General features: G+C 45.7%; 1 protein-coding gene across 8 annotated transcripts in view; it reads right to left on the bottom strand.

Annotated features, from left to right (window-relative positions):
- The window catches only part of FRMD4A (FERM domain containing 4A), a 412,586-nt gene that overhangs the window by 51,845 nt on the left and 347,217 nt on the right, over window positions 1–13,524 (bottom strand). For all 8 annotated transcript variants that reach the window (XM_083464152.1, XM_083464151.1, XM_083464153.1 and 5 more), the window contains one exon: window positions 1,289–1,365. In XM_083464152.1, the coding sequence (XP_083320278.1) occupies window positions 1,289–1,365 (77 nt within the window). The remainder of the gene's footprint in view (window positions 1–1,288; window positions 1,366–13,524) is intronic.

Raw genomic sequence — 13,524 nt, 5'->3', positions numbered from 1 at the left:
CTACAATGCATATGATGTTTATGATATATAAAGCTCACTTCCCAAAGGTCTGATCCTAGATGACGGCAAGTGGTAAAATCAATGAAGTTGCCAATTATGTATACAGATCAGCTGTTTTCAGGGCTATCACTCATTTTTAATGCTATTCACAAGAGGAACAGTCAACCTGGAACTTCTCTTGTGCAACTGAAACTGAAACTGCTGTGCTCTTTACATTTACTCAATCAAGCTTACAGAGGAAAATGCCTTGGTGAATATGTCTCAAATTAATATTCTGAAGAACCAGCACCTTAGTCATAATGTAAAATATATAATTAAAATATACCTGCCAGGCAACTGTTGCTTTCCACATTTCTAATCCAGAGCCTATTGTGTCTAATGTGGAAATACTGAAACCCTGCGTGAGTATAGATCTTGGCAAGGTACAGTAAACATGAAAAAGATTGCAGGCTGCCAATCTGCAAATAAATTGTCAGCAGCACACATCCGACCTCTCTGTGCTGGAGTGGAGCACTAGATTCTGTCATTTGTGCAGAAAAGCACGAACCTGATTTGCAAAAGGGGGTGTAATTGAAAGACAGAACTAAATTTACTGCACTCCAGTTACACTGTGAACTATGAACAGAGCCTGGCTTTCAGTTGCCAAGTTTTAGGGGGAAAAGGTTAGTTCTTCAGGAACCAATTTGCACAAAATATTTACGTTGTATTACAGATAGCAGCGTGTCCTGGGAAAACCTTGTCATAAAGCGGCAGTGACCAAAGGAGTGATTATGCAAAATAAAGTCCACACACACACACACACACCCCATACAATTATGCTTTCTGTGCACTGGGCAGCTGCTTATGTTACGCAAAATGAGGAGTGAAGAAGGCAAGCTAACACAAACATTACAGAGGACTGCAGGAGATGAAAAATAAGTAAATTAAACAACGAAAAGACGGTGTGAAGGACAGAGCATGGGTTACGGTAACAGAAAGGATCAAGCCTAGACATATTTTAGCCATATTTTCTCCCCCTCCCTGTTACTGCAATAAACAAAACACAAGAAAGAGCCATTTCGATCGAGGGTGTCTGCGCCTGAAAGTGGAATCCCCCCGAGGTCAGCAGCAGCAGCAGCAGCAGCTCCCAGCACGCGGAAAAGCGAGGCGCCGCCGAAGCGCCCGGAGGGGCTGCTCGCAAAGCCCCGGCAGGCAGGCAGGCAGGCAGGCAGGCAGGCAGGCAGGCAGGCAGCCAGTCCCCAGCCCGGACCCTTCCTCCTCCTCCTCCTCCTCCTCCGCCGCCTCTTACCTGCGAGGGTCGTGCACTTCCACGGAAAACTTCTTCTCTCGGAAGTAGAGGTTCTCCAGCTGCCTCCACTGGAAGATCTGCGGGGAGACGGAAAGAGGTCGCGCTGAGCGAGGCGGCGCCTGGGCTCCTCCTCCGGCTCCTCGACGGGCTGCCTCCCGGCTCCGTTGCGGGGCGCCCAGCTCCGCGCAGCCAGCCAGCCAGCGAGCGAGCCAGGCGGCGCTGCCTGGTCCCCGCGGCTCCCCTTTGTCCCGAGGCAGGCGCGAGAGGCGCGCAGGCGCTGCGGAGGGCGGAGGCTCCTTGCCCGCCCCGGGAGACGCAGAGCGGAGTCGCGCCACACAATCCTCTCGCTGCCTCAAGCTTCAGAAACCCTCCAGACATGCCGGCTAGTCCGAGTTGGGGCCGGCGGAGCAGCCGGACTCTGTTGGGCCATTTCTCGCGGTGCCAGCCGCCTCAGGGGCTCCGTGCCGAGGCCGCGCCCTCCGAGGGCAGCTTTGTGTGCGAGAGAGAAATGGGCCGAGGGGCCTCGGCATCTCCAAGGTGGGCGGACAACGATTTCAAGAGGAAATTGAAACCAACCACTTGATTTAAAAGAAAGTTGAGTGCACTGAAATTAATGGTGCTTAATTTTGATTGGTTTGGAAAATAGACTCAAGATACATTTTCTTTGGCACACATGAACATAACAGAAAATCCCCCTTACCAGAGGCCAAAAGGGTCCACACTTTCTCCAGTCTGTTTTTTTCTTTTTAAAAATAGTGCACGATGAGCTGCACCAGAATGGGGAATGAATTGGAATGCACAGCACCCTGCTACATTTATGCTCTCCTTTCCCCATCCAGCAAATTAATATGCACTCAAAAATCTTGCTTATGCTGTGAATCTCCTTGGTGGGATAAAGGTGACAATCGGCAATGGTAGATCACCTGTGGATCACCTGTTAAGAGCACATGGAAAACACAGATGGACTGAGCTTCCCTTTCAGGGCAGGCCATGCTGTGCAAGTTCTTAAAGAAATGGGAGTGCCTGATCACCTCATCTGTCTCCTGAGAAATCTCTACGTGGGACAAGAAGCTACAGTTAGAACTGGATATGGAACAACTGATTGGTTCAAAATTGAGAAAGGAGTACGATAAGGCTGTATATTGTCTCCCTGCTTATTTAACTTATATGCAGAATTCATCATGAGAAAGGCTGGGCTGGATGAATCCCAAACTGGAATTAAGATTGCTGGAAGAAATATCAACAACCTCAGATATGCAGATGACACAACCTTGATGGCAGAAAGTGAGGAGGAATTAAAGAACCTTTTATTGAGGGTGAAAGAGGAGAGCGCAAAATATGGTCTGAAGCTCAACATCAAAAAAATGAAGATCATGGCCACTGGTCCCATCACCTCCTGGCAAATAGAAGGGGAAGAAATGGAGGCAGTGAGAGATTTCACTTTCTTGGGCTCCGTGATCACTGCAGATGGTGACAGCAGCCACGAAATTAAAAGACACCTGCTTCTTGGGAGAAAAGCAATGACAAACCTAGACAGCATCTTAAAAAGCAAAGACATCACCTTGCCGACAAAGGTCCGTATAGTTAAAGCCATGGTTTTCCCAGTGGTGATGTATGGAAGTGAGAGCTGGACCATAAAGAAGGCTGATCGCCGAAGAATGGATTCTTTTGAATTATGGTGCTGGAGGAGACTCTTGAGAGTCCCATGGACTGCAAGAAAATCCAACCTCTCCATTCTGAAGGAAATCACCCCTGAGTGCTCAGTGGAAGGACAGATCGTGAAGCTGAGGCTCCAAGACTTTGGCCACCTCATGAGAAGAGAAGACTCCCTGGAAAAGACCCTGATGTTGGGAACGATGGAGGGCACAAGGAGAAGGGGACGACAGAGGACGAGATGGTTGGATAGTGTTCTCAAAGCTACCAGCATGAGTTTGACCAAACTGCGGGAGGCAGTGGAAGACAGAAGTGCCTGGCGTGCTCTGGTCCATGGGGTCATGAAGAGTCGGACACAACTAAACGACTAAACAACATCATACTGTGCTGCCAAGGATTTCTCTGGCAATGCTTACACAGTGCAGGTCAGCTGCAACCTAGAGTGCTGGGTATTTATTTAATTAATTTATATATGGCTTCCTATTTCAACAGAAATCTCTAAGCAGCTCACAAATCCCAACAGAAAGGAATCATCATAATGCCCTTCCTCCAGCATGCATATGTGTGTGTGCTATAGAGAGATGAATGTCTGCAAAACTTTTTCTGAATACAGACAAGTCTTGCTGGATTGTGGTCATTGTTCAAATCAATCAATCTGTTTATCTATCTATCTTTCTTTGCAGCAGGGATAGTTTAGAGAGCAATGCACTGGCCATCCTGTCAAACAGAGAATTCCAATTTTAACTTTGATTACATGCAAATAACAAATTAATTTATAATTTTAGTCTTGGGGCTTATAAGTGCTGCCGCAGACATCTGGTGGCCTCTGTGAGAAACAGGATGCTGGACTAGGTAAGATTTTGGTCTCTTCTTACTTTGTGCTGAAACATTTTTCATGGGATTACAGGTATTCTGAAAAGCTACCAAAGTAATTGCTTCCACATTTATTACAACACACTGAATAGGTGGCACAAATCCTACCCTGTAAGAAACAGACAATGACAAAGATCTTCAAAGACCACCTTGTTTTTTTCAATGAAGAAACTCAGATAAGCCTTTGGAATGTAGATTCCTAAGTGGGCTAAGCCAAAGTCACTTGCCAAAAGACAAAAGGAGCAAAACTGACTCACAAGCTGCTCTTACCCTGCCCCCTCCACTCTTCTGGATTATTTAACCCTTTGATAGTGAATGACAAATGAAAGAATCCATTTGCTTGAGCAACTGTAAAGTCAGTGAACAGCAAGAATGCAACTGATACAGCCTGCTTTGCTGGCCACTGAGTCAGCAAAATGCCAAAATGACTGTCTACCCTTGAGGAAAAGGTACACATTCTTAGCATTCCAGAAGGCTATTGTCTTATTTGCTAAGGCACACTTATTTGGGAATGAGTTGCACACTCATGAAACATGCACGGTCCACACTCACAGGTGACTTCAGCCTGCCCTGGATCTCCACATTCCCAAAGAGATGACTGCAGAGACTTAACAGTGCAATCCTAGGCATGTCTATTCAGAATTCAATCCTACTGAGTTCAAGGGGGCTTGCTCTCTAGTAAGGGTATGTCAGATTGTAGCCTAAAACATTCAAGGGGGTGCAATATTTCTCCTATGAAGAAAGGCCCAAACAAGCCAACTAACCATGTATTGCTGCCTCTCCATTTCTTGAAAACACCCCCTCATTTTGCAGTCCCAGGTAGAGCAGCTGAAACTGGTGTCATCAAGTCTCACTATGGGATGCCTGTACACAGATGGTTAGTTGTGGGATACAAAGTGTGTGGGCCTGGACGGAAGTGTTTTGGGGGGAAATAGAGGACTGATGAGCAGGGAGGCTAAAGTTTTTGAAGCTTTTGGTTTAGAAAAAAAGATGGCTATGCGGAGACATGGGGCTCATCCATACAGCTGCAAATATAATGTTTTAAGTGCATTATACAAATGTGACACTAGATGGCAATGGTGAGCTTATGGCAAATTCAATATATTTTTCATTTTTTTTATATAAAAGCATTTTCACAGTGTTTTTTATATGTGTCTAGATTCCACGATGATGACAGATGATGGTAGATTTCTGAATTGTTTGGGAGGGGATAGAGGTAATTCCTCCCTACTCTCAGAAGTTTTGGGCAATCAATTAATTTGATTTGGGAGTGGGAAAATACCTTTTCCTGGAAAATGTATGCTGTGTACATACCATACATTTAAAGCACACTATTTCCCCAAAGAATCCTGGGAACTATAGATTTTAGCTCCCTAAAGGGCAAACTACAGTTCCCATGGAATATTTTTATATTTTTATGAGGGGTGCTTTTCATGTGTGGTGTTTGCATAGCCATAACTGTTAATCTGTGGGATTGGTTGCCAGAAGACGCAGCTGCCAGTTTAGATGCTTAAAAGGGGATTAGACAAATTCATGGAGGAGAGATAGGGTTTAACAATTATTAGTCACAAAGTCTAATGTAAAATGTAAAGCTCCATGTCCAGAGGGAGTCTACCTTTGAATACCAGGCATTGGGCACAGTCAGTGGGGTGGCCAGTAAATCGAGATGAGCGCCGCAATCCCAGAGTCATCCACGACTGGACCAAATGGTCAGGGGTCCCTTTACCTTTACCTCCACCTCCCTATGGAGACCAGACAAGCACTGACAAAGAGATCCTTTTGCAGACAGCTCAAACCATTTCTGTTTGCCTTGCCATTTCCTGGCTGTCGACACTGAGGTTTGCCCTGCAGCTATAGCCGCTTCTGGCAAACCAGAGGAGCGCGGAAACGCTGTTTATCTCCCCGCAGGAGCGGTACCTATTTATCTACTTGCACTTTGACGTGCTTTTGAACTGCTAGGTTGGCAGGAGCTGGGACTCATCTCACCCCGTCACGGGGATTCAAACCACCAACCTTCTGATCGGCAAGCCCTAGGCTCTGTGGTTTAACCCACAGCGCCACCCACATCCCTCCATAGGGATATCATTCCACAAAATGGGAGCAACCTAGGAACACCTTTCTAGCGTATGAAATTTCTGGTAATAGCATGGGAGCGAACATACAATGATGTTTCCCACATTTCCAGCAGTCTCGCCAAGCGTGAAACCAAAATTATGGGAAACTGAAATGTGCCCTTCTCTTTTATCTCTGTCACTGATTAATCCCTGACACCATCGTAAACCATCAGGTTTCTGAGATGAATGCTTTCGGAGAGGCTCCAAAGATAGCAGTGAGATTAATGCAGGCAGTGTTGGGACTATATTGGAGATGGAGCCACTTGTACCTTTCAACTCACAAGTTTAGCCACAAGTTATTTTGGGTTTGCCCTAAGCAATTTGCCACAATGAGAGGAGAGAGAGGTCCAAACAACAAAGATAAGAGCAAGTTTGTCCTCTCTCTATTGCAGTAACACTGGAATTCAAAACATGCCAGATGTTTGCATTGTGAAAGCTTCCAGTTCCTGTGTGCAGAAGAGGGGATTGGAGAAGTGGGAAGGAAGGAACAGGGAGTATATAGTACCTTGTGACCCTCTGGCATGCAAATTCCCTCCCTCCAGATAAAACTCCAGATGCTTGGAATAGTTACCAAGGACCTGTCTTGCTTTCAGTACAACAAAGACTGCTGAGCTCCCCCACCCCTGGGCTCTGCAGTTGCCCACATGGCACAGCTAAAGCTGGCGGGGAAACAAAATATTCTGCTTGCTAAATAAAATATTCTGCCTCCCCACCCCACCATTCCTCGGGAAAATGAAATGCTTCACCCCAAAATGAGACAGAACAGAACGGAAGGGCTGAAGCTCCATGGCAACCATCCCAGGCTCCATCCATGGCATGTCCTGGCAGGGCTGGGAGAGGACATTGCCTGAAACCCTGCAGCGATGCTGCCGCTCAGTGTAGACCATACTGGGCTGGATGGACTGCTGGTGTGAGTCTGTAGGAGGCAGCTCCTTATGCTCCAGCCTTGTTCAAGGCAAGCATTTCCCCACGATTAAAACAAGCCACACAAACAAAAACGGGAAACTAATGCAGTTAAAATGGGTGCAGATGTTTTCAAAGTGTGTTTGGGGGAGTCCTGGAGTTCCTTGGTAGCTTATCAGATGTTCCCCAATGGGCAGCTCCACAACAGCGGAGAAGTTTCCCTGAAAGGCAGCTTGCCCAGCACTACCAACTTGTCCCCAAAGAATCCTGGGAACTATAGTTTGTTAAGGGTGCTGGGAGTTGTAGCTCTGTGAGGGGGAAACTACAGATCCCAGCACTCTTTGAGAAAGAAGTCATGTGCACTGAATGTGCTTCAAATGTGCAGGGTGGCCGCAGGCGGCTTCACAAGCATGACAATGGACTCCCAGGACTTGCTTCTGAGGCTGAATCCAGTATCCTCTTGTAAACTTGGATATAACGTGGTTGATCATGCAAGCTTCTTCTGGGTGATGCAGCCAGGAAGTGGTTCGTCATAACTAAGAGGAGCATGTCTCTTTAAACAACAGTTTCTTTCCTGAGGCAAACTATCTGGGAAGGACACTAGCAGCTGATTTTGGTCTGGTTCATCTGAGTGGCCACTTGTCTACTTGGCAGTTCAACATGAGGCCGCTATTCCTTATTCTTATGATGTCATTAAGAAATGACTAAAGGTCACACTACAGCACATGCAGAAAGTGCAGGATAAGTGCAGATCTCCTGATGTTTTATGTTTTTAATGAAATGCAGTCGCAGGGCCTGACAATATGTGACAAAGAAGGAAGGGCTGTTTAATCCTTTCTTCCCCTACCCTGGTTTCCTGACCAAAATGTCCCCTCCACTTTTGCAGGCTGCTGTTTGCTCCATGGACATCTCCATTCAAATTGGCAGCAATTAAAAAAGATAGTGTTGGGAGAGCCAGTCTCTGGTGTATGCTTGGCCCTTAGACTGTCTAATCAGTTTTTGACCATGCACTGTTTTGTGTTTCAAAATGAAAGCAAAAACTTCCTTTGGGTTTTTAAAAAAGTGACACCTATGTCTAGTATTTACACTGGCAATCTTCCTCTCCAAAACCCAGTGAACTCTGCCTCACCCTCTCCAAGAAACATCATCTTTGATGTTAAAGTAGAGTTGCTGTTAAATGTGTTTAACTTTAGGGGGGGGGGTGTCTGTCTGGAAATGATTGTTTAACATTGGAAAGTCTCTCTGTGTGTGGTTTGAAACCAGGTTGGTGCCTATTAAAACTGCCCACACTTTTGAGGTGGTGGTCAGAGACTGCAGCCAAAAAACCTCTGCTGTTCTATTCTGCAAAACGGTCTTCGAAGGGTGAAGGAAGTGGGTGGGGGGAGGGGCTTCCGCAATGCACATGACGTTGCAGAGCGTCCAGGTGCAGGCTGGAAAATGTCCTCAGTGGAAACCATTCCTGGGAAGAGAATTACTGGCCCGCTCCCAGGTCCTTGTGGATAGTTAAATAAGAGCTATAATCAAGGGCTTTAAAATTCCACTCTTCTGCCTCTCTTTCATTTCGGTGGATGTGTGGGGACATGTGGGGCTTGTTGGCCGTTCCATACTTAAGCTGAGGCTAGTAGGGAAGAGGCGTGAGCTCTGCATCCATATCTGCTATCTGGGAGAAGCTCTTGAAGGTTTTGCCACAAACAGGGGACTGAGCTGGGGGGGGGGGGGAATCCACATGACCATCTGTTTAGTTAAAGAGAAGCCCAGAATAGTGACTGTGGCTTTAAAATAATGCTAAAGGCTTATAGGGTAAAAGGGGTTCTTACAAAATAAATGAGTAAAAAGGTTGGAAGAGAGGATACTCTCAAGCCTCAAACAGTGGCTGAGCACCACGTTTCTTTCATTGTGCTGAAGTATTCTTAATTGCTTTTGGTAATCTCATGGTGAAATTAATGGGGAAATGTTGGTTGAAATGGCCCAGCACTTATTTCAGGATGAGTTGAGCAACCATGGCTTTTGATGCTTAAGCAACAGTTGTTGATACCAAGTCCCATGCGCTTGTGGAAAGAGCCTGGTACTCTCATGAAAGGAGTGAGGGTCTTCTGGACAGGGACTTAATTTGCAAATGAGTTGGCAAAATATTGCAGTGCGTTGTTGGCAACTGTTTTTTGTTTTTAGTTTTAAAAAAACACAACTCACTGAATTTCTCTCAGAAAGGGTTAATCTGGATTCAATGGGAGTTGGTGAAGGAACATGGGCAGCAATGTTGTGTGGACCCTGCAGGAAAGCATGCCTGTATGAGGCGCGGGATTGTTGGCATCCGTCTGTCTCAATAGACCATGGATAGGCAAACTAAGGCCCTGGGGCTGGATCCAGCCCAATCACCTTCTAAATCCGGCCTGCGGGCAGTCCAGTAATCAGCGTGTTTTTACATGAGTAGAATGTGTGCTTTTATTTAAAATGCATCTCTGGGTTATTTGTGGGGCATAGGAATTCGTTCCTCCCCCCCCCCAAATATAGTTCAGCCCCCCACAAGGTTTGAAGGACAGTGGACTGGCCCCCTGCTGAAAAAGTTTGCTGACCCCTGCAATAGACAGCAGCTGCCAGAAGGAGGCGCACCAGGTGCCATCCAACCATCTTAGTGGCACCACTCTGGATCTATGTAGGCTTTGCACCTTAGCCTTTCTTCTCCCAAGGAAGGCAGTGGAGATTGAGGATCAGTTTTCCTTCTCCTAGGTGGGCTCCCTTCCTGGGTGAAGAAGCCCCTCACTTCTCTACAGCAGGTGGATGAACCGCCTCCTTGACTGCTGGACCCCTTCTTGGTGTCGTCCGCTTAACCCACTGCTCACTCCCCTCCCCGAACACACCATTCAGTGCTGTATGAGGAGCCTTTTCTCCATACAGTAGGATGCTCAGTCTTTGACAAAATATCTGGGCAGGGGCAACTGAATCCCAGCAGGGGACCAAATAGGAAAACCCAGCATTTAGCAGGGAGAAAAGCCAACAGAAGACAATTTTCTTTTGGTAGGTACGGAATCAGAATGTGAAGGCAGACCTCAGCATCAGATATGAGGATGGAAGATGAACACAATTACACATGGCTGGGGTGCGTGGAAAACAGCCTTGTCTCTTGCTTTTGAGCAACTGGCCTGAAAGCAAGAAGCAGCCCAGGGGGACGGAGGCTCTTCATTGCCTCACTGTTGGAAGAGGGGAACAAGGAAGAGGGTGATAGGGAAGATCTTGGAAGAAGGTCTGCTTGGTTATCTCGAACCCCAAACAGCAGCATCCGCACTGAAACATTATCTTGAGGGGCCCACTTGTTCCTTTTAAAATCCAGCAAGTACATTGAAAGCACATGGCTTCCCCCAAAGAATTCTGGGAAGTGTAGTTTATCCCTCCTGGAGCTACAATTCCCAGCACCCTTAACAAATGACAACTCCCAGGATTCTTTGGGGGAAGCCATGTGCTTCAAATGGGCGTGATGTTAAAATGTGGCATAATGAAATTAACATGCATGGCAAAGGGGAGGAGCCACTGTGGATGTTCTGAAGAAATAAACTGATAAATATTCATGGGCTGATGAGTAATATTTCTTAATAAATTATAATTGTTTTGATATTTATTTATTTATTAATAAATAATACTTACTAATATATAATAATGTATACTGAATAAGTAATAATCAGCCACACACAGGTGCCAGGTTCTGCCCCACTTTGGGGAGGCCCAGCTCGTGTGTGTGATGTCATGCGCATGATGCCTACATGTGACGCCACATGAGGCCTGCCACAGCTGTGGGGAGGCCCAATGCAGGCTGCAGAATATTTCGGCAGGGCCCTTAGCTCCTCCCATGGTGCCCCTGCAGCCACATACATATATTTCTGTATACTAATGTATTAATTCTCTGTATGAATGTATGGCGATGTTATATACTTTGATTCTTTATCCCTGCCTTGTTTCAGTGATGTATCAGATCCACTGCTTCTCTCCTTCTGCTCTTGGTCCCTGGTCTAGTTTATCACAAGCAACTCTGCCTATTTTTGCTTCCTTCTAGGCTTCTTGATTCTTCACCTTCTTCCCTGCTGAAATTTTAAGGTGTCAGTCAAGAGTTTGTGCACCCATGGAAAAACTCTAGGCAGCCTTTGTTAAGGAAAGCAGAAGAGCAAACGATTAACAAAGCCCGCCAATAGTTAATGGTTTGCAAAGGTTATTGGAACTATGTGCACTGGAGGATAGCAGTTCAGGCTCTTAAAATAGTGAGATCCTCTCAGCCAGAACAGATTGCCTGTCTATCCTGGCACTTAAAGACATATTATTAATTATCATATAGGCATGGGCAATGCCACTTTTGCTTTTTCAGAATGCTTCTGGGAGCACTAAATGCTGACTTTATGAGCCCTGCGTAAAATGAAAAGACTCTCAAAGACACTACAGATTCCTTCCATGCCTCTAAATGACTCTCTAGCATTTGTGCTTTTCACAGCACACATGCTGCTCAACTTCAAAAGCACATCCATGAAGCGAAACAGCCAGTGGGCCAGTCTGCAGCAGAAGTACAGCACCAACACACAGCAGCAGCAAAGGCAGACAAATGGGAGGTGGAATCGAAAACACGTGAGGGGAAATAATGCCCTGAACTTAGCCTGGATGAGGCTTGGCTGGTCACTGTCGCTTAGCCCAACTTTCTTCAAAGGCAGGATAACGTCAGGATAAAATTGGATAATGCAATGTATGCCAAGGTCAGGATAGACATGGTATAGAAGTTGGTGAACCCACAAACTATGGTTTTGCATAATCTCATCTACTTGGAAGTCTCTTTCTTTCTTTCTTTCTTTCTTTCTTTCTTTCTTTCTTTCTTTCTTTTTGAGTTGCTCCCCCCATTTTGCCTCTGAACCCACCCAATACTGACAGGAAGGCTTCTCATGAGATTGATAGGTGGTTTTTTATGGTTGCAGATCAGTCAAGTTGCCCATGAGGGAAGCCTCTGGCTGAAAAAGGTTTAGCTGCTAATCCAGGAGAGGAGAACCTGTTCCCTGACTCTAGTGATTCCAGCATCAAGACTGATCAATCCAGGGACAGGGAGAGCACACACCTAAAAGCAGAGCAAGGCAGTGCTTCCTCTGTGTTTATTCAAGCAGCCTATTCACTTTCACAATTGCAAACAAGACCTGTCATTTACAAACTTGCCTTGGATGCATCTGATCCTAGAATAGCACTGTGACTGAACTCTCAATCAACAAGGTTTATGCACTGAGACTACAAAGCCTAGCATGCTGTCTGCTCTTGTCCTGTCCTCTCACACTTTCTGTGATTTGTAGTCACCTGTGTCAAGGAGAGGGCTGCTTTGCCTGAGGGGCCCCACCCAGAGATACTTGCTCACAGGTTCATGACAACCTGCAGCTCTGCCTTCCATCTCATTGAAGAACATGCTTCTACAATTTCTCTTTAGGGTGACAAAAGAGGACAGAGCTCCTATGGAATTCCAGAAAGTGTGCCTGCTGAGATTGCCTCTTCCTCTTGAAGGGGAAGGAGTCCTGTCCTCATTGTCATCTGACCACCCTTCTTATCAGGTGCTACATAGGCAGAAATATATTGCCGTTGTTTGGCAGCAATGTAGTGAATAAAGCGCAGGTGGAAATTTATATTTCCTTATTAAGTTGGGGGAGTGAAAGAAATTGCATGCCTTAGTGGTGTTGTGAATGATGCTCTTTACCTTGCACTTGGTATGGCCAGTCATTGAGAGAGGACAATGGGCACTGATGGGTATTTGGTTGCTTTAAACTCCTGCAATGTGAGTCACACTCTCCTGCTAGGAATGAAAGCAGCTCTACTTGAGAGAGGATACACAAGGAGAAGTGAAGAGCAGCAGTTTCGATCAGGCTGTGGACCTTGTTCAAGACTTCAGGTTGCTAGGCTAACAGTGCTTTGAGACTAGTGCTTCCTGCCTGTGTGCCTGCTTCTGCACATCTGCAATGCCAGCTCCAGCTGTGTAACAGACAGAAAGGAAACATACCCTATAAGGTTGCCATGAATTTTCATTGCTCACGGAAGGGAGAACATGAAATTGTACATAACCAAGGCTGCCCTCCTGCTCATTACGCATTTTCAAGGAAAGATTAAAAATGGCCAATTGTGAAAATATCCAATCAAATGTTGCTTAGTCCAGTGCACAAGGGAAGAGATATGCAGTCTAAAATGCAGTATTTTCTTCTTTCGATCTTATTAGTCAGTTAAAGCATAGGCAATATGCCTTCAGGACTCAAATACATGTGGCTCATGGCCTTTGGAAGCTGCAGTCTAATTCAATTCCCTCAACTACTGCCTCATCCAGGGCCTCTTATATTAAAAGCCCAACTGCATTTCTGGTGACATTTAGTACAGTGACTAAAAATTTAAATGTGTACAAACTGGATCCTAGAATGTAAGCCAACAGTCAGCCAAGCTCTTATCATTTTTTATTTTTTAAAATACTGAGAATTTTGCAGGGTCCTGGCAAAACGACTGGAGCAATTTAATAAAAGGTTGGGTTTGACCGGATGATGATAAGATTGTAAAGAGACAACGCTCAGCTATTCAGTGTGACAAATACTATTCAGGATGACCTAACGGGGAAATTACAATCTTTTTTTTAAAGGCAAGGATTTTTCTTTGCATTTAATATACATTTCTCAGTTTGGGCTGGTTTTGTTTCACAATTTCCTG

The sequence above is a fragment of the Podarcis liolepis genome (assembly GCF_965112155.1).
Source record: "Podarcis liolepis genome assembly, chromosome: 10".
NCBI lineage: Eukaryota > Metazoa > Chordata > Lepidosauria > Squamata > Lacertidae > Podarcis > Podarcis liolepis.
The sequence above is the reverse complement of the archived record's forward strand: the minus strand, read 5'-3'. Positions and strand labels throughout refer to the sequence as shown.